The sequence below is a fragment of the Hyla sarda genome, chromosome 7 (assembly GCF_029499605.1).
Source record: "Hyla sarda isolate aHylSar1 chromosome 7, aHylSar1.hap1, whole genome shotgun sequence".
NCBI lineage: Eukaryota > Metazoa > Chordata > Amphibia > Anura > Hylidae > Hyla > Hyla sarda.
In genome coordinates, this window is record NC_079195.1 from 31,415,629 (window position 1) to 31,440,118 (window position 24,490).

Sequence of the window (24,490 nt, forward strand, 5' to 3'; positions counted from 1 at the left end):
GTCTGCTGGTAGCGGCGGCCGGAGGCTGCGGTTCACTCCGGTCGGTTCATAGACATACATTAACTATGGTTCCCGAATACGACTGAGTGCGGACGCCGCGATTAAGCCCCGCCCCCCTCCTCCCAGCCGTATACGGGAACCGTATTTAACAAAACGTGGTGTGAACCCAGCCTAAGACAACCCTATTACATGATAACATATATTTCAAAGTTTCATGTATTCTCAAGTTTAATAAAAAAAAATATATATATATATACTTACATTTTTACCCATACTAGAGAAGAAGCATTTTATCTACTTAATGATTAAATATTTTCTCAGTTTATTTAATCCCATATAAGATGACAATTTAGCTCTAAATGAATAACTTTTAACCATTAGATGAACTTAAAATTACTTTTTTTTACATTTAGACCATGTTGTCACACTGTAAAATCACCAGTTTTTTCAGCTGTAAACGGTCGAAACAACAGCTGTAGAGCACAAAAAAATATTATTTGTCTCCGGTATGTAAAGGTGGGCTTAAAGGGGTACTCCACTGCCCCAGCGTTCGGGGCAGAGGAGTACCACTTAAAGTATGTCACTTAAAGGAATACTCCACGCCCCCTCAATGCAAGTCTATGGGAGGGGGCTAAGCCCCCTCCCATAGACTTGCATTGAGGGGGCGTGGCGACCCCTCAAGCCCACACCCAGCGTTCGGAACTAAATGGTCCCAACGCTGGGGTAGTGGAATACCCCTTTAACAATTTGATGGTAGAAAGTTTGAAAGCAGATATGTCAGCTTTATATGCTGCCCTATGTGAGCATATGAGGCCAGGTTAACACATAGTATTGTGGTCAGTTTTTGGTATGTAGTTCAATTAGGATTTTTGCCAAAACTGGGCTGGTTTTATATGGCAGTATTTGGAGCTCAGTGTTTTGCCAAATGCTCCCATGTAGAACCAACCAAAACCACTGAAAATGTGTGCAATTTTTTCTATTGTAGTTCTTTGTTATACTGACCAAATACTGATCAAAATACTTTGTGTAAACCGAGCCTAAGGCTGGCTCGTACTGGTGTAATATGGCCACATTTTTGGGTCTGCTCACTGGTCTGGTGACCTGAACTGACAGCTGTCAGTATGAGTCCTCGGACCTATGGTCAGGCCAGGACTTGAGACCGTAATACAGATGCAAAAATTTGGCCATAATACATCCAAGTGAAACTGGTCTTATGGCTACAGGTCCTTTTTTTCTAGTAGCCAAGGCAGAACAAAAACTTGTGCTTCTTGGTCAATAGGATCACTGAAAGAATACAGCGTACTTATAGTTATGAGTCCAGTGTATTTATTAAGGGTGCGCCACCCCCGCCTCCCTGGCTATTATTTCCCTCGTCCTATATAACCTCAGTTACCCAATGACCTCTTTCTCCTCTCATTCACCCCTCCATCCAGCCTCTCCATGATGTGAAGCATAACTACGAATGCTGGAATTACGAGATGAATTTCCTCCCAGAGATCTCAAGTCAAGAGTCTCATAGGCCGGTGGGGGGGTGATATCAGCTACAACTCTCATTTGGCTCTGTGAGGGGACATTGCGTAGTATCTGGGAATTTTGCTGTTCCCTTTGTCCATAGGAGGGGTCGGTCGGCGGTACTCCTCCTGGCTCTTCCAAGGACATATTTTTACGGGTGTAGTAACGATGCAAAAGAATGATTGTACCAATGGCGATGATATCAAAGACCAACTCTAACATCTCCACCACTGAAAGGACCGAAGAGCCGAACCATAGACTCCACTGGCTTCCCATCAAGGATAACAGCATTACCATCTGTGGGGGAAAAAAAATATGAAAGCCATTATTATTTCACCATTTGTAAAGAAACAATGGCAACTAGTGATGTGGATAAGTAAGAAGTGTATATCCCTTTAATGGTTTCTGGGTGGCAACTCATTTGGCCAATAGCCAAGCATTTGATTAGCTAAAAGAAGACCAAAATAACTTGGCAACAATTGAATCCTAGAATTCAGACCTCCACTGGTCCTACTGTAAATAGTTATGTCACACAGTCTGGAATTACACCTAATTTGGCTTGATTGAGGTCCAACAGAGTGTCTTACGTCTTAAAGCTGGTCAGAACAAGGCCGATCATTCGCCATGCAGTTATTTATGCGAAAGATGGTTGTCCAAAGTGGTCAACATTAGCCATTTTGGATAACTTTCATCTTATTTGTAGGGTCATCTTTACAAGACATTCTGATGATGTTCTGGGGGACACCAGTTAAGCCACAATGGGCATGATGACAGATGGGACTATTTATGGGAACAAAGCCTGCCAGATGACTTATTCAGGGGTGGTTAGCATATAGCACGCACAACGTTACAGGATTATTTTATATGAAATGATAAAATTGTCAGTTTATACAAGAACATGTTAATAAAGCTATTCCACAGCAGTATGAGGCTATGCTGGTGATTTATGGTGGCAAACCATTTGGCCACTATAGTGGCATCCACTAGGCAAGCATTAGTTCAGCATGTTAACCTGACAATGACATAATACAGTTGTAATGTCCCAGTACAGGATATACTCCTGTACAATACTTAGTCCCTGTCAGGTTGAGTCCTTCATTGTCCTAGGGGTTTCCCTGAAGCGTCTCCCCCATAGTAGTAAGTCTGAGGTTATGTATAGTGTTGTACATATGGTGTATAATGTTATGTGTAGGTATATAAAGTATAAAGGACCTTTAAGGACCTTTGGAGGTATCACCTGTTATGTTCACATGATGTTTTATGTTACCCAGAGAGCACCAGTTGACCACCTGACCTGCAGCTTGACCTATGGGCTTCTTGCTCAGCCCCCCTTTATAAGAGGGGGAGCCATTACAATCTCTCACACAATCACTCAGCAAAGCACAGATCCTGCGTCCAGTACACCCAGAGGCCATAAAACCTGCACACCAGCCACATTGTCAGTAAGTCAACTCATCTATGTCTGCTGTCTCTACCAAAGTCAAGTCACTAGTCAAGTCAATTATCGTCAGAGTGGCTGTGTTGAAGTCTGACCCAAAAGTTCTGCAGGTCCCAGCAAGCTGCAGTGCCCTTTCCCTGTTCCGGTCGACCCATGGAGTCATCCCCGCACCTTTGTCCATCCGTTCCTTTTTCTGTATGCACCCGTTCTTTTTGTTGGAATAAAGAAGTTTTATATGCCAATGGTGAGTGTCCTGACATGGTTGATATTGGATTACACTATTACAGGTGAGCTGTCGGGATTCGTTGAGCAACCACTCCAAGGGGCGGTGCACATCACCAGCAGTGCCGAGTTCATCTGTACTTGCAGTCACAGTATTCAATGGTCACTCTCAATAAAACAAATTTTAGCTATTGCACTCCTTATGGTAAATAAAAAATATTTCTAATATACTTTGTTTAAAAAAAAATGAAATTTTCTATGTGTTATTTGTTCTTAAAAAAGCTCAAGAGCACATTTTCCCCCATCTCATACACAGACTTAGGACCGAAGCCCAAACACAGGAAGTGCAGCCTGGAGTGCTGAGGGGGTGTGTCCAGCCAACAGCATATGGCAGTTAAGTGTGAGATGAGCTATGATTGGATGAGGCTGGACACCCCCCCCCCCCTCAGCACTCCAGGCTGCACTTTCTGTGTTTGGACCTCGGTCCTGTCTGTGTATGAGATGGGGAAAATGTGCTCTTGAGATTTTTTAAGCACAAATAAAACATAGAAAACTTCATTTTTTTTTAAACAAGGTATATTAGAAATATTTTTTTATTTACCATAAGGAGTACAATAGGAATTTTTTTTTAATGAGAGTTACCCTTTAAAAGGCTTCACATAAGAGGACGCCACAATTCTCATTTCTCTATAGGGAAGAGACTGTATTCAGTGATCAGGTCATATGGGGTTAGTACTGACTTTGACTGCCCCAGGGAGAAAGCTGAAAATTATACAAGTCATAATAAAACTCCCATAGATCATCTTAATTTGTTGTAAAAGGTCTATTTCATGTTAACTCGACAGGTTCTCGGGTCTCAGGTTTAACCAACACTTACTTCCTCTAACCTTCCCTGAAATGGGCACGCTCCTCTATGAGCTGACTAACAATGATTCACAGAATGTTGATAGTTACTTTATTTAAACAATATAATGATTATTTCTCATCTGATAAACTTTCATTTAATGGAGTATTTATATTTGGCTCGTAAATGTTTTCTCATAAAATCATTTTGTGTATATGTGAGTTCCGGTGCAAATGTACAGAAGGTCTCTATTAATCATATGGGCAGAGTAGGCAGGTGCCTAGGGCAGTGCAGTTATAGGGAGTAAACCAGGAGGAACAATATTTGTACACTATTGTGTAGTGTAAAAATAGGAATGCTATACAGTGTCTAATGGAGCCATAAAGGGCTCTAGCAATGGAGATCACCAAATGCTAAAAACAAATAATATATGTTGTATATATGATATGCTAATATAAGTACAAGAAAAACAATCCTATTTTGTTAACAGAAAAAATGATAAAACCCTAAACCAATTCAGACCCCAGGCCAAACCCATAAATTAATACAGACCAGACTCCTAAATGAATTCAAACTTCACATCAGACCCCTAAATTAATCCAGGTCCCAGACCAGAACCCTAAACAAATTTAGACCCCAGACCAGACCCCTTAATAAGTTCAGACCCAAGATAAGAGTTCTAAACCAATTCAGATGCCATACAAGACCCCACATCAGACCCCTAAATTAAATTAGGGTCCAGACCAGAACCCTAAACCAAATTAGACCCCAGACCAGACCCATAAATTGGTACAGACCACAGACCAGACTCCTAAATGAATTCAAACTCCACATCAGACCCCTAAATTAATCCAGGTCCCAGACCAGAACCCTAAGCAATTTCAGACCACAGATCAGACCCCTTAATAAGTTCAGACTGAAGATAAGAGTTCTAAATCAATTCAGACCCCAGACTAGACCCCACATCAGACCCCAAGACCAGAACTCTAAACCAATTCAGACCTCAGATCAGACCCTTTATTTGGGACCCCCAGACCAGACCCCTAAAGCAATTCAGACCCCCAGATCAGAGCCCTTATTTAATTGAGACAACAGACCAGACCCCTAAATCAATTTAGACTGCAAACCAGAACCATAAATTAATACTTATCCCAGATCAGACCCTTAAATTAATTAAAACCCCTTGTACCCGTTAATAAATTCAGACCTGACCTCTAAATTAATTTAAAACTCAAACAAGAACTTTACATAAATTTGGATTTAACACCAGACCTCTAAACTATTTCTGACCCAGAGAAGACCCCCTACATTAATTCAGAGCCCAGATTCCTGAATAAATCAGATCAAACTCTTAACTCAGACTCAAGACCAGACTCTCTGCAGAACCTCCAATGGGGTCATACAGAACCCCATTAGTAAATGCTGCCATACTATGGGGGGTATTTATAAAGCATTTTGCCCTTGTTTTCTTTGGTAAAATTGTCTCAATATTTGGGCGCAGTTGTGACTTTTCATAGACGTGCATTCCTGTGTTTGGCTGTGGTATACATGTTTTGAGTCAGGTTTTTGTAGTGGGCTGGAATTTATGAATATGCGACTATTTTAAAAAAGGTGCAAAATTTGGCACAACCCCTTTAAAATGTAAAGTGGCATAAAAAACACACATTACCAAAATTAGTTGAAATGACTCATTAAAGAGGTACTCCGCCCCTAGACATCTTATCCCCTATCCAAAGGATAGAGGATAAGATGTCAGATCGGCACCCCACTATCATTACTGCACAGAGCGAGTTCACTCTGTGCGTAATGACGGATGATAGAGGGGACGGAGCAGCGTGACGTCATGGTTCCGCCCCCTTAATGCAAGTCTATAACAGGGGGCGTGATGACCGCCACGCCCCCTTCCATAGACTTGTATTGAGGGAGCGGGCCGTGACGTCACGAGGGGCAGAGCCGTGATGTAACGATGCTCCGGTCCCTGTATTGCCCGTCATTACGCGCAGAGCGAACTGCACTCCCTCTGTGCAGTAATGATAACACGGTGCCGCAGCGGTGATCCCGGGGGTCCCCAGCAGCGGGACCCCGGTGATCTGAAATCTTATCCCCTATCCTTTGGATAGGGGATAAGATGTCTAGGGGTGGAGTGCCCCTTTAATATAAGCAGATCACCTTGTTATTTAAAAAATATATATATATATATATTTCAAATAACAAGGTGATACAAATTTTTTACAAAAATGTAATATATATATATATATATATATATATATATATATATATAAAATGTTTATTTTTATTTTGTTTTACATTTGTACATATTTTTCAATAGGGTTAGGATGGAAAGTCTGGATATCTGGTACAATTAAGTTTACAAACCATACTTGTTTATCCAAATTATTACTGTAAAATTTAAATTCCTAAGTTTTTACTGATGCAAATTATGCACCTTTTGTAATATGTTTGTTTCACATCCTACCACTAGAGGTCCCCATTACTACTGGGACACTAACCAGTCGTGCAGCAGCCTCAGACTTGTCAATGAGTCATGGACAAGAGATGACTCATGGACAAGGCTGCATTAGCAGGTGCACCAATCACATCCCACCACCACAAGGTAGGGACATACCCCCTCCCACCACCACCACAAAGAGGGACACTCCCCCTTCCTCTCATAGGATTTATAACCCTGTGAGCTAATGAAAAGATGTAAAATGAAATGTAAAATAAAAAGGACATTCACAATGAAGCTACTAAACTGCCCTGTAGTAACACACAAGAAATCGCCTCTGAAAGAGCTTCCTGGAACTATCACCTGAAAGGGGGGTAAATCCACACATATGACTGAATTTCTGAAATTGCACCAAATTTATGACCTGACTTGCGCCTTTTTGTAAATTTGGGGCAGTGAGTTAAAGGGGTACTCCACTGGAAAAAAAATTAAGTCAACTGGTGCCAGAAAGTTAAACAGATTTGTAAATTATTTCTATTTAAAAATCTTAACCCTTCCAGTACTTATCAGCTGATGTACGCTCCACAGGAAGTTCTTTTCTTTTTGAATTTCCTTTCTTTCTGACCACAGTGCTCTCTGCTGACACCTCTGGACAGAGATGTCAGCAGAGAACACTGTGGTCAGACATAAAGAAAACAAAGAAAAGAACTTCCTGTGGAGCATTCAGCAGTTGATAAGTACTGGAAGAATTAAGATTTTAATATAGAAGTAATTTGCTAATCTGTTTAGCTTTCTGGCATCAATTGATTAAAAAAAAAATGTTTTCCAGCGGGGTACACTGAAAAACATATATTTTTTTAATCAATTGGTGTCAGAAAGTTAAAGCGTACCTGTCATAGTGCAAAAACAAAAAAAAACAAAAGAAAAAAAGTGATTTGTTACTCAGGGCCCAATCCTGATCATGTGCATATAATTTTTGTGTGTCTCGGACCTATATATCCAGAGATATAAGCATTTATCTGCTGGTGAGTTACTTTTTCATTGTGCAGGCTGGAGGGGGCTGTTACGCCTAGCGCTCCGGGTCCCCGCTCCTCCCCGGAGCGCTCACGGCGTCTTTCTCCCTGCAGCTCCCCGGTCAGTCCCGCTGACCGGGAGCGCTGCACTGTCATGGCCGTTGGGGACGCGATTCGCACAGCGGGACGCGCCCGCTCGCGAATCGCATCCCAGGTCACTTACCCGTTCCCGTCCCCTGCTGTCATGTGCTGGCGCGCGCGGCTCCGCTCTCTAGGGCGCGCGCGCGCCAGCTCCCTGAGACTTAAAGGGCCAGTGCACCAATGATTGGTGCCTGGCCCAATTAGCTTAATTGGCTTCCACCTGGTCCCTGACTATATCTAACCTCCTCCCATGCACTCCCTTGCCAGATCTTGTTGCCCTTGTGCCTAGTGAAAGCGTTTTGTGTGTCTAAAGCCTGTGTACCAGAACTTCTGCTATCCACCCTGACTACGAACCTTGCCGCCTGCCCCCGACCTTCTGCTACGTCCGACCTTGCTTCTGTCTACTCCCTTGTACCTCGCCTATCATCAGCAGTCAGAGAGGTGACCCGTTGCTAGTGGATACGACCTGGTCACTACCGCCGCAGCAAGACCATCCCGCTTTGCGGCGGGCTCTGGTGAAAACCAGTAGTGACTTAGAACCGGTCCACTAGCGCGGTCCTCGCCAATCCCTCTCTGGCACAGAGGATCCACTACCTGCCAGCCGGCATCGTGACAGTAGATCCGGCCATGGATCCCGCTGACGTCCCTCTGCCTTATATCTCTGATATCACCACGGTGGTCGCCCAGCAATCCCGACAGATCGCCCATCTAACCCACCAGCTGTCGGAAGTATTCACCATTGTGCAGCAACTTCAGTCGCAACTTCAGCAGCAATCATCTCCTCCGCCAGCTCCTGCACCCCTTCCGCAGCGAGTGGCCACTCCTAGCCTCCGCCTGTCCTTGCCGGACAAATTTAATGGGGACTCTAAGTTTTGCCGTGGCTTCCTTTCGCAATGTTCTCTGCACTTGGAGATGATGTCGGACCAGTTTCCTACTGAAAGGTCTAAGGTGGCTTTCGTAGTCAGCCTTCTGTCTGGAAAAGCTCTGTCATGGGCCACACCGCTCTGGGACCGCAATGACCCCGTCACTGCCTCTGTACACTCCTTCTTCGCGGAAATTCGAAGTGTCTTTGAGGAACCTGCCCGAGCCTCTTCTGCTGAGACTGCCCTGCTGAACCTGGTCCAGGGTAATTCTTCCGTTGGCGAGTACGCCATACAATTCCGTACTCTTGCTTCTGAACTTTCCTGGAATAATGAGGCCCTCTGCGCGACCTTTAAAAAAGGCCTATCCAGCAACATTAAAGATGTTCTGGCCGCACGAGAAACTCCTGCTAATCTACATGAACTCATTCATCTAGCCACTCGCATTGACATGCGTTTTTCTGAGAGACATCAAGAGCTCCGCCAGGAAAAAGACTTAGATCTCTGGACACCTCTCCCACAGTCTCCACTGCAATCTGCGCCTAGGCCTCCCGCCGAGGAAGCCATGCAAGTGGATCGGTCTCGCCTGACCCTGGAAGAGAGGAATCGCCGTAAGGAAGAGAATCTTTGTCTGTACTGTGCCAGTACCGAACATTTTTTGGTGGATTGCCCTATCCGTCCTCCACGTCTGGGAAACGCACGCTCGCACCCAGCTCTCGTGGGTGTGGCGTCTCTTGATGCTAAGTCGGCTTCTCCACGTCTCACGGTGCCTGTACGGATTTCTACTTCAGCCAGCTCTTCCCTCTCAGCCGTGGCCTGCCTGGACTCTGGTGCTTCTGGGAATTTTATTCGGGAGTCCTTGGTGAATAAATTCCGCATTCCGGTGACCCGTCTTGTCAAGCCACTCCACATTTCCGCGGTCAACGGAGCCAGGTTGGATTGCACCGTGCGTTACCGCACGGAGCCCCTCCTAATGTGCATTGGACCTCATCACGAGAAAATTGAATTTTTTGTCCTTCCCAATTGCACTTCCGAAGTTCTCCTTGGACTACCCTGGCTTCTACACCATTCCCCAACCCTGGACTGGTCCACTGGGGGGATCAAGAGTTGGGGTCCCTCTTGTTCCAAGGACTGCCTTAAACCAGTTCCCAGTACTCCCTGCCGTGACCCTGTGGTTCCTCCTGTATCCGGTCCCCCTAAAGTCGTTAGGGACTCTGCCTGCCACAGAAAATGCCTTTCCCCCCCTCCCAGTCCCTTCAGGCAAGCCTCTGTGTCCCCTCATGGCTCCCGTCCTTGTGTCTCCCTGCCCCGTGCCAAGCTTCACCCTCTGCCCTCCCTCCCCATTCCTACTCCTGCTGTACTGCCTGCCATTGAGGAAACCATCCATTCCTTCCCGGTGTCCTCATCCCAGGGGAGGCAGTTACCGGACAAAAAAAAGGGGAGACCTAAGGGGGGGGGGTACTGTTACGCCTAGCGCTCCGGGTCCCCGCTCCTCCCCGGAGCGCTCACGGCGTCTTTCTCCCTGCAGCTCCCCGGTCAGTCCCGCTGACCGGGAGCGCTGCACTGTCATGGCCGTTGGGGACGCGATTCGCACAGCGGGACGCGCCCGCTCGCGAATCGCATCCCAGGTCACTTACCCGTTCCCGTCCCCTGCTGTCATGTGCTGGCGCGCGCGGCTCCGCTCTCTAGGGCGCGCGCGCGCCAGCTCCCTGAGACTTAAAGGGCCAGTGCACCAATGATTGGTGCCTGGCCCAATTAGCTTAATTGGCTTCCACCTGGTCCCTGACTATATCTAACCTCCTCCCATGCACTCCCTTGCCGGATCTTGTTGCCCTTGTGCCTAGTGAAAGCGTTTTGTGTGTCTAAAGCCTGTGTACCAGAACTTCTGCTATCCACCCTGACTACGAACCTTGCCGCCTGCCCCCGACCTTCTGCTACGTCCGACCTTGCTTCTGTCTACTCCCTTGTACCTCGCCTATCATCAGCAGTCAGAGAGGTGACCCGTTGCTAGTGGATACGACCTGGTCACTACCGCCGCAGCAAGACCATCCCGCTTTGCGGCGGGCTCTGGTGAAAACCAGTAGTGACTTAGAACCGGTCCACTAGCGCGGTCCTCGCCAATCCCTCTCTGGCACAGAGGATCCACTACCTGCCAGCCGGCATCGTGACAGGGGCGTGTCAGTCTGTCTCCCTCACAGGAGCAAGCCTGGGCAGTCAGCCAATCAGTACTCTCTACTCTGTAACCCTTTCCTCTCTGGTTTTATGCTGTGTCATGTTACACAGAGGAAGATGCTTGGAGCTTGCCTGCAGTAATCAGAAGACATTATGGTGAATTCATAACAGGATAAAATGTATAAATATAAGAATAGATCTTTATAAAATTAGTGCAAGGATTTTTTAGATAAAAGTACAGCATTTTTATGAATACATGTTCTATCTGTTTTATCTTCTCCTAGTAAAGCTGGATGCTAATCAGCACAGCTGTCACTATGTGTGTCATTCATCTTTCACAGGCTCCTGAATGTCTGATCAACTTCTTTGTCATTCAGGGGTCCGAGAAAGCTTTGACTATTTCAGCATGCTGGGAGTTGTAGTTTAGTAACAACTGAAGCTGCAATGTTTGTAAATAACTGTGTTCGAGCAGTGTTGCCTCCAGCTGTTGTAAAACTACAGCTCCCAGCATGTCCACACATCCTTTATCTGTAGTTTTGCATACACAATAGAAATCTCCTATACTGGATACCGGTATGCTTTACGGCCGGTATCCAGTATGCTGTAAAATCAAGACTAGTCTGCCTAGCTAAAAGACAGGCGACCCCTAGTGGTGGCTATTTTGAGCTTGAATTTCAGGTGAAAATGTACATTTTTTTTTAACAGGTGTATATTCTGAAATGCCATATTATAATGAGTCCTGCAATATATGAAAAGTTTTTAACAATGACAGTGCCTCTTTAAACAGATTTGTAAATTACTTCTATTAAAAATCTTAACCCTTCTAGTACTTATCAGCTACTGTTATGATCCACAGGAAGTTCTTTTCTTTTTGAATTTCCTTTCTGTCTGACCACAGTGCTCTCTGCTGACATCTCTTTCTATTTTAGGAACTGTACAGAGTAGGAGCAAATCCCCATAGAAAACCTATGCTGCTCTGGACAGTTCCTAAAATGGACAGAGGTGTCAGCAGAGAGCACTGTGGTCAGGCAGAAAGGAAATTTAAAGGGTACCTCTCATCAAAATTTTTTTTTATATATTTTAGATTAATGAATGTTGAATAACTTTCCAATAACATGTTAATGAAAAATATGCTTCTTTCTATTGTATTTTTCCCGATCAGTACTGTCCGCAAGCATTTCTGACTCATGCTGGAGTCCTAAACACTCAGAGCTGCCAGCCTGCTTTGTTCACAGCCAAACAGGCTGTGAACAAAGCAGGCTGGCAGCTCTGAGTGTTCTCCTTTGTGAACAAAGCAGACTGGCAGCTCGTAGTGTTTAGGACTCCAGCATGAGTCTGAAATGCTTGCTGCCAGGACTGGTAGGGAGACCCCTAGTGGTCATTTCTTCAAAGTGGAAAATTAAATAGAAAGAAGCATATTTTTTAATAACATGCAATTGTAAAGTTATTCTGCATACATTAATCTATAATATATCAAAAGTTTTTTTTGATGAGAGGTACCCTTTAAAAAGAAAAGAAATTCCTGTGGACCATAACAGCAACTGATAAGTAGTGGAAGGATTAAGATTTTTTAATAAAAGTAATTTAGAAATCTGTTTAACTTTCTGGCACCAGTTGATCTTAAAAAAAAAAAAATGTTTTCCAGTGGAGTACCCCTTTAATGGTGGCCACAAAGTAAGATGTTGCTGAGGTGACTCCCCAGGTTGCAGAAAGGTAATACCTGGGTAAAACCCGCCCTGAGCAGCCTCGGTTAACTCTGTATCTTTATATCTATCACAGCCGGAAATCCTTGTCACATGCAGAAAGCAAAGTCATCACATGAGTATGAAGCTGCTGCGTACATTGAGCTCTACACAACCTGACATTGCAAAGATGTTTAATGGAAAGGAGAACCTGACTGTAGACCACAAACCCGTTGTGCAAGATCAGCGAGATAAAACCCTAAACTTTACATATCAGGAAAACACTATGGCCCTTATTTACTAAGAGTGTTGTGTAGGTTTCTTTGTGGGGTTTAATTCCCTACAATTTATTTCCCACCATATTTACTAAGATTTCCCTACATTTTCCACTTTTCCTACATTTTGCTTTTTTTTACACACGCTCTGATCTGTCGGGTTTTCCTCAGTTCAAATCCACCACATTTTATGTGGAAACCTTAGTAAATATGTTGGGATTTTGTGAAAATGTCAGGAACTCGCCCCTTTTCTGTGACCATGCCCCCTTTCCCCGACGGCCACGCCCCTTTTTCGGGGTATTCTCAGCAAAATGGAGAGTTAGTTGGGTTTTTTTCAATTCAGGCGCAATTTCAGGCGCAAATTCTGGCGCAGACAGAATTTCAGGCGCAATGCGCCCGCAACTGGCGCTCAACCCGACAAAACATGTCGGGTGTGCAATAGTAAATGAGGGCCATAGTTTGTTGGGTTTTTCTCTTCAGGACTTGAAAATTTGGAGTAAAAAGCTCCCCAATAATTTTTTTTTATTTTAGAAATAGTTTTTCATCTTATATCATTCAATATCAGAAACAAATTTATAGAGGGGAACCCATAGGGTTTTGGGCCTAGGATAAACAAGCCATATCCAATCTAAGCTTCTGTGTATCAGAGAGGCAGCCTAGGTAGCTGCTAGAGATGAGCGAACTTACAGTAAATTTGATTCGTCACGATCTTCTCGGCTCGGCAGTTGATGACTTATCCTGCGTAAATCAGTTCAGCTTTCAGGTGCTCCCGTGGGCTGGAAAAGGTGGATACAGTCCTAGGAAAGAGTCTCCTAGGACTGTATCCACTTTTTCCAGCCCACCGGAGCACCTGAAAGCTGAACTAATTTATGCAGGAAAAGTCATCAACTGCCGAGCCGAGAAGTTCGTGACGAATCGAATATACTGTAAGTTCGCTCATCTCTAGCAGCTGCTATTAGAAAAGGGGACCACAAGAGTTAAAGGGGTACTCTGAAGGAAAAAAAAAAAGGTTTTCAAATCAAGTAATGCCAGAAAGTTATACAGATTTGTAAATTACTTCTATTTGAAAAACGTAATCCTTCCAGTACTTATGAGCTGCTGTATGCTCCACCGGAAGTTGTGTAGTTCTTTCCAGTCTGACCACAGTGATTTCTGCTGCATGTAAGGAACTGTCCAGAGCAGGAGCAAATCCCCATAGCAAACCTCTCTTGCTCTGGACAGTTCCTGACATGGACAGAGGGGTCAGCAGAGAGCACTGTGGTCAGACTGGGAAGAACTACACAACTTCCTCTGGAGCATACAGCAGCTGATAAGTACTGGAAAGATTAAGATTTTTAAATAGAAGTAATTTACAAATCTGTTTACCTTTCTGGCACCAGTTGATTTGAAAACATTCTTTTTCCCACCGGGACCCCTTTAAGGAAAAGGGGACCCCATGGGTTGAAATAATCGTAGAAAGGCCTGAACTCAACACGGTCACGGCACTTAATTCCTACAAGGTGGATTGGACAGCATCTCTCTAACAAAGTATGGAAAGAGGTAAGGGGTCCTTCAAGTGCCGGATAGATCCATAATAAGCTATAACTATATTAAATCTAAGCCCAGGTATTACTATGTTCCCTGTAAAGGGAAATTTGGTTGTTTCGGACATTCAACTAAATACCGTATTTTTCGCCCTATAGGACGCATCGGCATATAAGACGCACCCAATTTTAAAGGTGCAAAATCTAGAAAAAAAAGATTCTGAACCCAACAGTGATCTTCAACCTGCGGACCTCCAGATGTTGCAAAACTACAACTCCCAGCATGCCCGGACAGCCGTTGGCTGTCCGGGCATGCTGGGAGTTGTAGTTTTGCAACATCTAAAGGTCCGCAGGTTGAAGCCCACTGGTATAGGAGGTAATACTCACGTGTCCCCGCCGCTCCGGACCCATCACCGCTGCCCTGGATGTCGCTCCATCGATGTCCCCGTGGTGTCCCCGACGCTCCGGACTTCTTCTTCCCCGGGATTCACGCTCTCCATCGCCGTCATCACGTCGCTACGCACGCCGCTCCTATTGGATGACGGGACGGCGTGCGCGACGACGTGATGATGTCGAAGGAAAGCGCCGGCCATGCAGGGGATCCCCGCCACGGAGCAGACACCGAGGAGGCAGGTAAGTTCCCTCCAGGTGTCCTGTAAGCTGTTCGGGACGTCGCGATTTCACAGCGTCGGTCCCGAACAGCCCGACTGAGCAGCCGGGTTAGTGTCACTTTCCCTTCAGACGCGGCGGTCAGCTTTGATCGCCGCATCTGAAGGGTTAATACAGGGCATCACCGTGATCGGTGATGTCCTGCATTAGCCGCGGGTCCCGGCCGTTGATGGCCGCAGGGACCGCCGCGATAGGTGTGTGTATTCGCCGTATAAGACACACCAACTTTTTCCCCCGAGTTTTGGGTAAGAAAAAGTGCGTCTTATACGGCGAAAAATACGGTAGGTCTAAAGCGAATATGGAAAATAATAAGGACTGAAGTTCATGCTCATAATGCATATTGCTTCAACTGTGTGGACAAAGGTAAAAGAAAAACAGAACTCATACTGAAAGAAGAAGTGTAAGTCTTTCCAAAATCTATGTTACTCTGTTTAGGATCTACTTCTGGTTTTGGCATAAAAAAAAAAAATGTTAAATTTAAATTGCATCATATGCAATTTTTTTTTTCATTTTTAAGAGCAGAGGAATGTGCTCTATCACCCAAGTGCAAGAAAATGTGCACAACGTGTTAACACAAAAAACATGCAGGAGAATGTGGTCTATGGCAAGCCCCCTTACATCTGGGCCAGAAGTCACCTGCAAGGCTGCAGCAACTAAGGAACCATAAATGTTCCCGGCATCCACCTAGGCGTCAGCCCGCGTATCTACCAAGGAGCCGTATACTGGTTGGCATCCCTGCTGAAAGGACCTGGGGTTGCAGGGAGGTGGAGAACCTAATGGCCATAGACACGTACCCTAGACAGACAGGAAGGACACCCAGAAGGGCACCGGACCCTGACCAAACCTAGTGACACACAACACGTAAAGTGGCACAAAGACAAACAAAAAGCAGAGATGCGATATGCACTATGGTCAACCAAATGCAGATCCGCAGACAAATGAGTTTTAGATTCACATTCCAGATGCAACTTTTTGGAGTAGGATTTTTTTTCCTCTTTGCTAGTTTAGACTTTAACCACTTGGGGACGCAGGCCATACAGGTACGCCCCCGTTCCCGAGTCCTTAAGGACTCAGGGCATTCATGTACCCCCTGAGTCCAGTTACCGGCATTTAACGCGTTCTACAAGCGGAGAAGGTTTTAAACCCCGTGGGTCCCAACTGCTATCAGTAGCCAGGCATCACCGATTGGGCTGATGCCTGGCATTAACCCTTTAGATGCCCCGATAAAAGTTGATCGCGGCATCATAAATTAAACCTAAAGTATCCTGGTAGCTCAGGGGAACTGATCGGGGCTATTGCGACAAAATCGCGATGTCCCGATCAGCTGAGAGGACAGCAGGAGGGTCTTTACCTCCTTTCTCGCTGTCCGATCGGTGCTCTATTGCTCCAAGCCATGCAGGCTGGAGCAGCAGAGCACCGATAACACTGATCAATGCTATGCTATGGCAAAGCATTGATGAGTATATGCAATAAGAAGATTGCATGGTACAGCCTCCTATGGGGGCTAAAAAAAAAGGAAAAAAAGTAAAAAGTGTAAAGAAAAAAAGTTTAGAAATGTGAATAAGCCCCTCCCCTAATAAAAGTTTAAATCCCCCATTTCCCATTTAAAAAAAAAATAAAATAATGTAATAAAAAACAAAAATAATAATCATATGTGGAACCTCCGCATGTGAAAATGTCCAAACTATTAAAATATAAGGTTAGCCAAACCGCATGGTCGATGGCGTACATGTAAAAAAAATACCAAAGTCCAAAATAGTCCATATACCATAAAAATATTAATAAAAAGCGATCAAAGAGTCCCAACAAAACAAAAATGGTACTAATAAAAATACAGACCATGGCACAAAAAATGAGCCTCATACATCCCTGTATGCGGAAAAATAAAAAGTTATAGGGGGTCATAAGATGACAATTTTAAACAGGGGGCCTTGGGGGCAGTGAAGGAGGCTGCCTGACAGGACAGCAGGAGCACAGGGTACGCACTGGGCCACCACAGCCATTGATTATGTCTTCCACAGGGGATGCTGCTCAACTTTTCTAGCAGATACCTAAACAGTAACCCTGCTTAGTAATGCAGTGACCTGTATCAGAAGAGAAGAGAGAGATGGGTGTGGGGAACATCAATGCATCAATACCGAGATAATAAGTTACAGACAGTCGTTTCCCAGAGTTATAGAGAACAGGTTACGCCACCTGCCGTATGCAAATCACGTCTCATCTGAGCCAATGGCAGCCTGGCCTGTCCCTTTGTTCTCAGCAACCTCATGTATCCCTTTATTTATCTATTTATGTTACTTCCTCCTGTGTCACAACCATTTTATGTAAATTAATAGTCGTCTACAGTCACGTCCCCAGAACATGTCGAGAGCAGCACCTAACCTATATTTACTAACGTGTGTAGATGCAATGGTCATATTTAATGGAATATATATATATATCCAGTTATTATAATGTGTAATGCAGGTTACGCTATACACGTATGAGGATGTCTAGTGTTTCTGAGAACCTATGTTATGGAAATGAGGCTTATCACCAGGAAAGAATCCTCAAAGGGGTACTCCGCCCCTAGACATCTTATCTCCTGTCCAAAGGATAGGGTATAAGATGTCTGATCACAGGGATCCCACCGATAGGGACCCCCGAGCTCTCCCTGCTGCACCCGGCATTCGTTTATAGCGTCGGATGCAGTGCCGAAGACTTGTGACGTCACGTTCACACCCTGCTTGTGATGTCACGGCCCCGCCCCCTCAAAGCAAGTCTATGAGAGGGGGCGTGATGTCCGTGACTGGCGATGCAGGGGGGGCAGAGGCTCGTGACATCACAGTCACACCCCCCTTGTGATGACACGACCACGCTCCCTCAATGCAAGTCTATGGAAGGGGGCGGGATGTCCGTGACTGGCGATGCAGGGGGGCGGAGGCTCGTGACTTCACAGTCACAACCCCCTTGTGATGACACGACCACGCTCCCTCAATGCAAGTCTATGGGAGGGGGCGTGGCGTCCGTCACGCCCCCTCCCATAGACTTGCATTGAGGGAGCGTGGTCATGACGTGACAAGGGGGCGTGACTGTGATGTCACGAGCCTCCGCCCCCTGCATCGCCAGTCATTCAGCACGGAGCAAAGTTCGCTCCGTGTACCGGATGTCTGAAGTGCCGTAGCTAAGACCACGGGGGGTCCCCAGTGGCAGGATCCCCGCGATCAGACATCTTATCCTCTATCCTTTGGATAGGGGATAAGATGTCTAGGGGTGGAGTACCCCTTTAAAAAACAGATACATAGGGCACAACACTAGTAAAAAAAAGAATGTAAGAGTGGTCCCGGATGATCAACAAAATTGTATCTCCTGTAGGCTACAATTCCTTCTCTCTGTCACAGGATCCTAATGAGTAATGGGTGACCAACGCCCACTAATCACTTTATTAGGTACACCTGGTCGATTGCTTGTTAACATAAAAAGTTAATCAGTCAATCATATGGCAGAAACTAAATACAATTAGGCATGTAGACATGGTCAAGACAACTTCAGTGACTTTAAACGTGACATGGTTATCGGTGCCAGACGGGCTGGTCTGACTATTTCACAAACTGCTGATCTTCTGGGATTTTGACGCACAACCATCTCTGGGGTTTAAAGAGAATGGTCCAAAAAAGAGAAAATATCCAGTGTCAGTGAGCGGTAGTTGTGTGGACAAAAATGCCTTGTTGGCGTCACAGGAGAATGGGCCGACTGGATGACAAAAAACCAACAGTGACTCAAATAATCATTTGTTACAACCAAGGTATGCAGACTATCATCTCAAAATACTATACAGCAGCAGAAGACCACACAGGGGGCATCTCCTGTCAGCTAAGAACAGGAAACTGAGGCTACAATTCACACAGGCACCAAAACTGGCCAATAAAAAACTGGAAGAACATTGTCTGGTCTGATTCCAGCAGTGACATTCAGATGGCAGAGTCAGAATTTGGCATAAACAACTTGAAAGCATGGATCCATCCTGCCTTGTATCGGTGGTTCAGGCTGGTGGTGTAATGGTGGGGGGGACATTTTCTGGGCACACTTTGGGCCCCTTAGTACCAATTGACCCTCGTCTAAACACCAGAACCTACCTGAGTATTGTTACTGACCATGTCCATCCCTTTATGACCACAATGGACCCATCTTCTGATGATACTTCCAGCAGGATAATGCCCCATGTCACATGACATCATCTCATACAGGACAATGAGGTCACTGGACTCCAATGGCCTCCACAGTCACCAGATCTCATCAAATAGAACACAGCTGGGATTTGGTGGAACCGGAGATTCGCATCATGGATCCAACAAATCTGCAGCAACTGTGTGATGTCATCATGTTCATATAGAGGAACTGTGTGATGTCATCATGTCCATATAGAGGAACTGTGTGATGTCATCATGTCCATATAGAGGAACTGTGTGATGTCGTCATGTCCATATAGAGGAACTGTGTGATGTCGTCATGTCCATATAGAGGAACTGTGTGATGTCATCATGTCTATATGGAGGAACTGTGTGATGTCATCATGTCCATATGGAGGAACTGTGTGATGTCATCATGTCCATATGGAGGAACCGTGTGATGTCATCATGTCTATATGGAGGAACTGTGTGATGTCATCATGTTCATATAGAGGAACTGTGTGATGTCATCATGTCTATATGGTAGAACTGTGTGATGTCATCATGTCCATATGGAGGAACTGTGTGATGTCATCATGTCCATATGGAGAACTGTGTGATGTCATCATGTCCATATGGAGGAACTGTGTGATGTCATCATGTCCATATGGAGGAACTGTGTGATGTCATCATGTCCATATGGAGGAACTGTGGGATGTCATCATGTCCATATGGAGGAACTGTGTGATGTCATCATGTCCGTATGGAGGAACTGTGTGATGTCATGTCCATATGGAGGAACTGTGTGATGTCATCATGTCTATATAGAGGAACTGTGTGATGTCATCATGTCCATATGGAGGAACTGTGTGATGTTATCATGTCCATATGGAGGAACTGTGTGATGTCATCATGTCCGTATGGAGGAACTGTGTGATGTCGTCATGTCCATATGGAGGAACTGTGTGATGTCATCATGTCCATATGGAGGAACTGTGTGATGTCATCATGTCCATATGGAGGAACTGTGTGATGTCATCATGTCCATATGGAGGAACTGTGTGATGTCATCATGTCCATATGGAGGAACCGTTTGATCGCATCATGTCTATATGGAGGAACTGTGTGATGTCCTTGTGGTGGCCCAGTACGGGATGATGCTGCCCCGTACCTTTCCGGCCCTGTCAGGCAGTGTCCACAGGGCCCCCTGTAGTTGTTTCCCCATTTGTGCATAAGTTTTGTATTATAAGATGTGTTATACCTTTAATAAAATGTACCATGTAATTGTTACCCAGGAGGTACCAGTGACCAGCTGACCACAAGGGTGACCTATGGGCTCCCTGCTCGTCCCCCCCCCCATATAAGCCCTGGGTGGAGATAGCTTCTCTCTCTCTTTGTGTTGAGGTCCAGTGCAGTCAAGTTGTTTCAGTGTGTGTGTCCAGAGCATTGAAGGCCTCAAGCCCAGTCAAGCTAAACCTGCAATAATTGTCATCAGTCAAGTCAAGTCGTCTGTTTAGTCACCGTGGCCTGCACTAAAATACTCTGTCCCACTAAAAGTCCAAGCGAGCCTGCAAGGTCTCTGAGTCACTGGTCACCTCCTTAGGCCCTGACTTAACTGTATAGACTTTACCATCTGTCTACCCTCAGTAAAGCTACCGTTGTCCGTATCTTTGCATCGGAGTCCTTATTGCCCCTGTGCCTAGCCCAGGATCCAGCGGAATACCTTCGGGTGGTTATAGGCTAAACCACGCCCTGGCATCACGAATACAAGGGGTTAATACCATCTGCCCCTAGGGTAACAGCATCTGCCCAGCACCACACACCCTGCCACCACATCATCATGTCCGTATGGAGCCAAATCTCTGATTATTGTTTACATGTAGAACGTATGCCACGAAGAATGAATAAAATGACAGAGGGTCACCCTCATCTAAATACTAGTTGCTATTGACCATGGCATATAGGAGGTTAAATAATGAGAAAAAAAGTTCTCTGTCTTAGCCATTGACAAAAAATGTCAGCAGTAATACACAGCTACCACCCGCTGCATTTGGTATGGACTCAGCTCCTCTGCCCACTCCATATTTCTGAAGTAAATGTCTTTTATACATGTATGGCAGATGCTACAAGGGGGCAAAAAGGGGGCACAGATCCCTGTAACACTGAACTTTTAGGCACAATTCCATCAACTGAATGGTCCTTTGAAGGACTTATTGTGCGTCCTACAAATGTTACTGAGCATACAAGACAGAACCTCCTCTTACTGTAAGACTTCTCGACCAGCAGCACTAAAAAGACCCATGTCAACATTTCTCTGCTCTTGACTCTCGAAGGAGTTGTGGGAGAATCTACTTTCCACCACCCACATCCGTCATCTCATGACTTCTGAAGACCTTTCACCTACTCTTCTTTCCACCACCCACCTCCCTCATAACACGGTTTGTAAAGACCTTCTGCTTGAGCATGTACCTGGCTATACATGATCTAACCAAAACCTGAATTGCCAGAGACGCATATTACCTCTACGTGGGTGACAACATCATATTTCCATGGGGCCATCTCAACTTCATCAATAAGTAGCCACATCCCTTACAAAGCAGCACCCTGAGGGTATTTATGCCATTGCTTATCTAGGCTTAGAGACTAAAGGGTCCAGATCTAATGTATAACCAGAATGGAAACTCCAATGGGGCCACCAATAATCATACGTTTACCTTCTATCTTATGGAACACCCTTTAATGATCAGAGCTGTATAAAATATTAAGGTGTCCATTAACCCTTTATAGCTGTTGGCTGAATGGTCGTTTTGCCGACAGCTCCTGTTCACCCCATTCACATGAACGTTCGGCTCGGCCAAATGTTTATGTGTTGTGAATAAGAAGAGGGGAGGTAAGCAGCTACCAGACAGCTCTGGCATTGGCTTATCACTATAAAAATAAAAAGTGTTGGGCAGTTGAAATCCAACATGGCTGACCCTTTTCTCTTCTGACATCATCTGTAGGGTGAGAGTTAGGAGGCCCCTTTACATACGAAAAAGTCAGCCAGTCCTGCCAAAATTGACAAAGACGGATGACTTTTTACTTAAAGGGAAATTTAGTTCAGTTCGTAAAATTTAGTTCCGAACGGTGGGAGTCGACTTCGGGGGTCAACACGCCCCCTTGTGATGTCACACCCCGCCCCCCTTGGGGTCACCATGCCCGCCTCGTGACATCATGCCGCCAGGTCGTGACATCACAAGGGGGCGTGGTGACCCCCGAAGCCCGCACCTAGCGTACGGAACTAAATGTTCCGAACGCTGGGGAGAGGAGTACCCCTTTAAGTGCTTTTGGAACTTTTTGGTGTAAAATAGTCCATCAGACCCAAGTTCTATTGAGAACAGAGAATTCTTATGATATTATGAAATAAAATCAATTTTCAATAATGCATAAGGAAGACATACATTTTTCTGCAAAGAAAATACTGTCCCATTATTAGAGACATTACTATAGGATTATAGAGGGTACTGTCTACAATAGCACTGGGCCCTAACTTATCTATACTACATGCATTCCATAGACTGCCTTTATTTTGTTATTTATTAGGCCTTAGTTACAGTGATGGAAGCTGGAAGTAGTAGACAGGAGCAGGACCGCATTTGGAAAGTACCTGCAATTGTCTATTGTGTGTAACAATGTGATCGCTTCCCCCAAAAGCTTTCCTATATACAATTTCATGGTTCATTAAAATAATTCTGGAGTTACAGTGAAGACAGATACATGCAGAGCAGGAAGGATGAAGAAATGGTGGTACTCCAGCAGTGGGTCTTTTTGAGGGGCACAGCTTAGATAAAACAGCATCACTAAGTATATATAGAGCCTCTATAATAATATCAGACCCCAGACCACACCCTTGGATAAATTACAGACCCCAGACCAGACCCCTATAATAATCTAAGACCCCAGACCACACTCTTGGATAAATTACAGACTTCATACCTGACCTCTATATAAGTATCAGACCCAGACTGGACCCCTATATAAATTTGAGACCCCTGACCAGACCTCTATATAAACATCTGACCCCAGACAAGACCCCTATATAGAGAGAAGACACCAGACCAGACCCTTATATAAATATCAGACCCCAGACCAGACTCCTATGTAAATATTGTATAAGATGCTAGACCAGACACTTATATAAAAATAAGACGCCAGATGAGAGCCCTATATAAGTGGTAGACCCCAGACGAGACCTCTGTATAAATTGGAGACCCCAGACCAGACCCATATATAAATATAAGATGCCAGACCAGACAGTTATATAAATATTAGACCCCAGACCAGACCCCTCTATAAATCTCAGACCAGACACCTATATCAAACCCCAGGCCAGAACCCTACATAAATTTAAGACACCGTACCAGACACCTATATGAATATATCATACAACAGACCAGACAACTATATAAATATCAGACAACAGACTAGACCCCTATATTAATATCAGACCCTAAACCACACCCCTATATAAATATCAGACCTCAGACCAGATTCCCTTAAATATATTTAGGCACCTCTATATATATATATATATATAAAACCCAACCAATAAGTCATGCATATACAAACCCTCATTTTTCTGCCAATTTAGTAAATATCATAGCTTTTACAATCCCTAATTACTAGGCTAGCATAGTATACAGTGTATTCAGAAAGTTTTCAGACCCTTGCACTTTTTTCACATTTAGTTTTTTTTTGGTGGACCACCCCTAGGGGCACTGCAAGTGACTGATTCCAGCATCTGTAACCTCTGTAGAAGATCAAGATAACTCATACCTCTTATATAAAAGCAACGCAGTAACATCAAGTATCCTCCCCTAGAAACAATGCTAAGACCAATTCCTTACATTCGATCTAATGGACCATGTCACCATTTACTTTTTTGGTAAATTTTGCTGTCCACTTACATTAATGGTAGCAGATTCTTTGATGTTTTTGTAGTTCATTTCTTCAAAGTAAAGGTTAAGTTTTGCTACTCCATCCCTGTCGAAATGTAAAAAAAAAAAATGATGAAACTTATAGGGCGAGCCCATGAGATACAATAAACATTTTATTAAACCTTAGTTCAGATTTGTCTGTAAGGCTACCGGCTGCAGCAGGAGCCCTCTCCCACTTCTGTATCTTAAAGGGGTACTCCGCCCCTAACATCTTATCCCCTATCCAAAGGATAGGGGATAAAATGTCTGATTGCGGGGGGTCCTGCTGCTTGGGACCCCCGCGATTGCCCCGCTGAGGCCTCCTCTCACATCTGGCGGACTCAGCGAACTTCACTCCGTGCCGGATCACTGGCGATGTGAGGCGGAGGCTTTTGACGTCACGGTTACGCCCCGCTCGTGATGTCACGGCCATGCCCCCTCAATGCAAGTCTATGGGAGGGGGCGCGGCTGTGACATAACGAGCGGGGCGCGGCCATGACGTCACGTGCCTCCGGCGCTGCACCCAATGCTCCAAACGAACGCCAGGTGCAGCAGGGAGATCGCTGGGGTCCCCAGCGGCAGGACCC

The 24,490-nt window shown here is 45.0% G+C and overlaps 1 protein-coding gene across 8 annotated transcripts in view; it reads right to left on the bottom strand.

Moving 5' to 3' along the window:
• Positions 1-272: 272 nt before the first annotated feature.
• The window catches only part of SCNN1A (sodium channel epithelial 1 subunit alpha), a 244,685-nt gene continuing 220,467 nt past the window's right edge, over positions 273-24,490 (bottom strand). For all 8 annotated transcript variants that reach the window (XM_056530726.1, XM_056530728.1, XM_056530724.1 and 5 more), the window contains 2 exons: positions 23,895-23,970; positions 273-1,809 (listed from right to left, as the gene is read on the bottom strand). In XM_056530726.1, the coding sequence (XP_056386701.1) occupies positions 1,414-1,809; positions 23,895-23,970 (472 nt within the window). In that variant the 3' untranslated portion in view covers positions 273-1,413. The remainder of the gene's footprint in view (positions 1,810-23,894; positions 23,971-24,490) is intronic.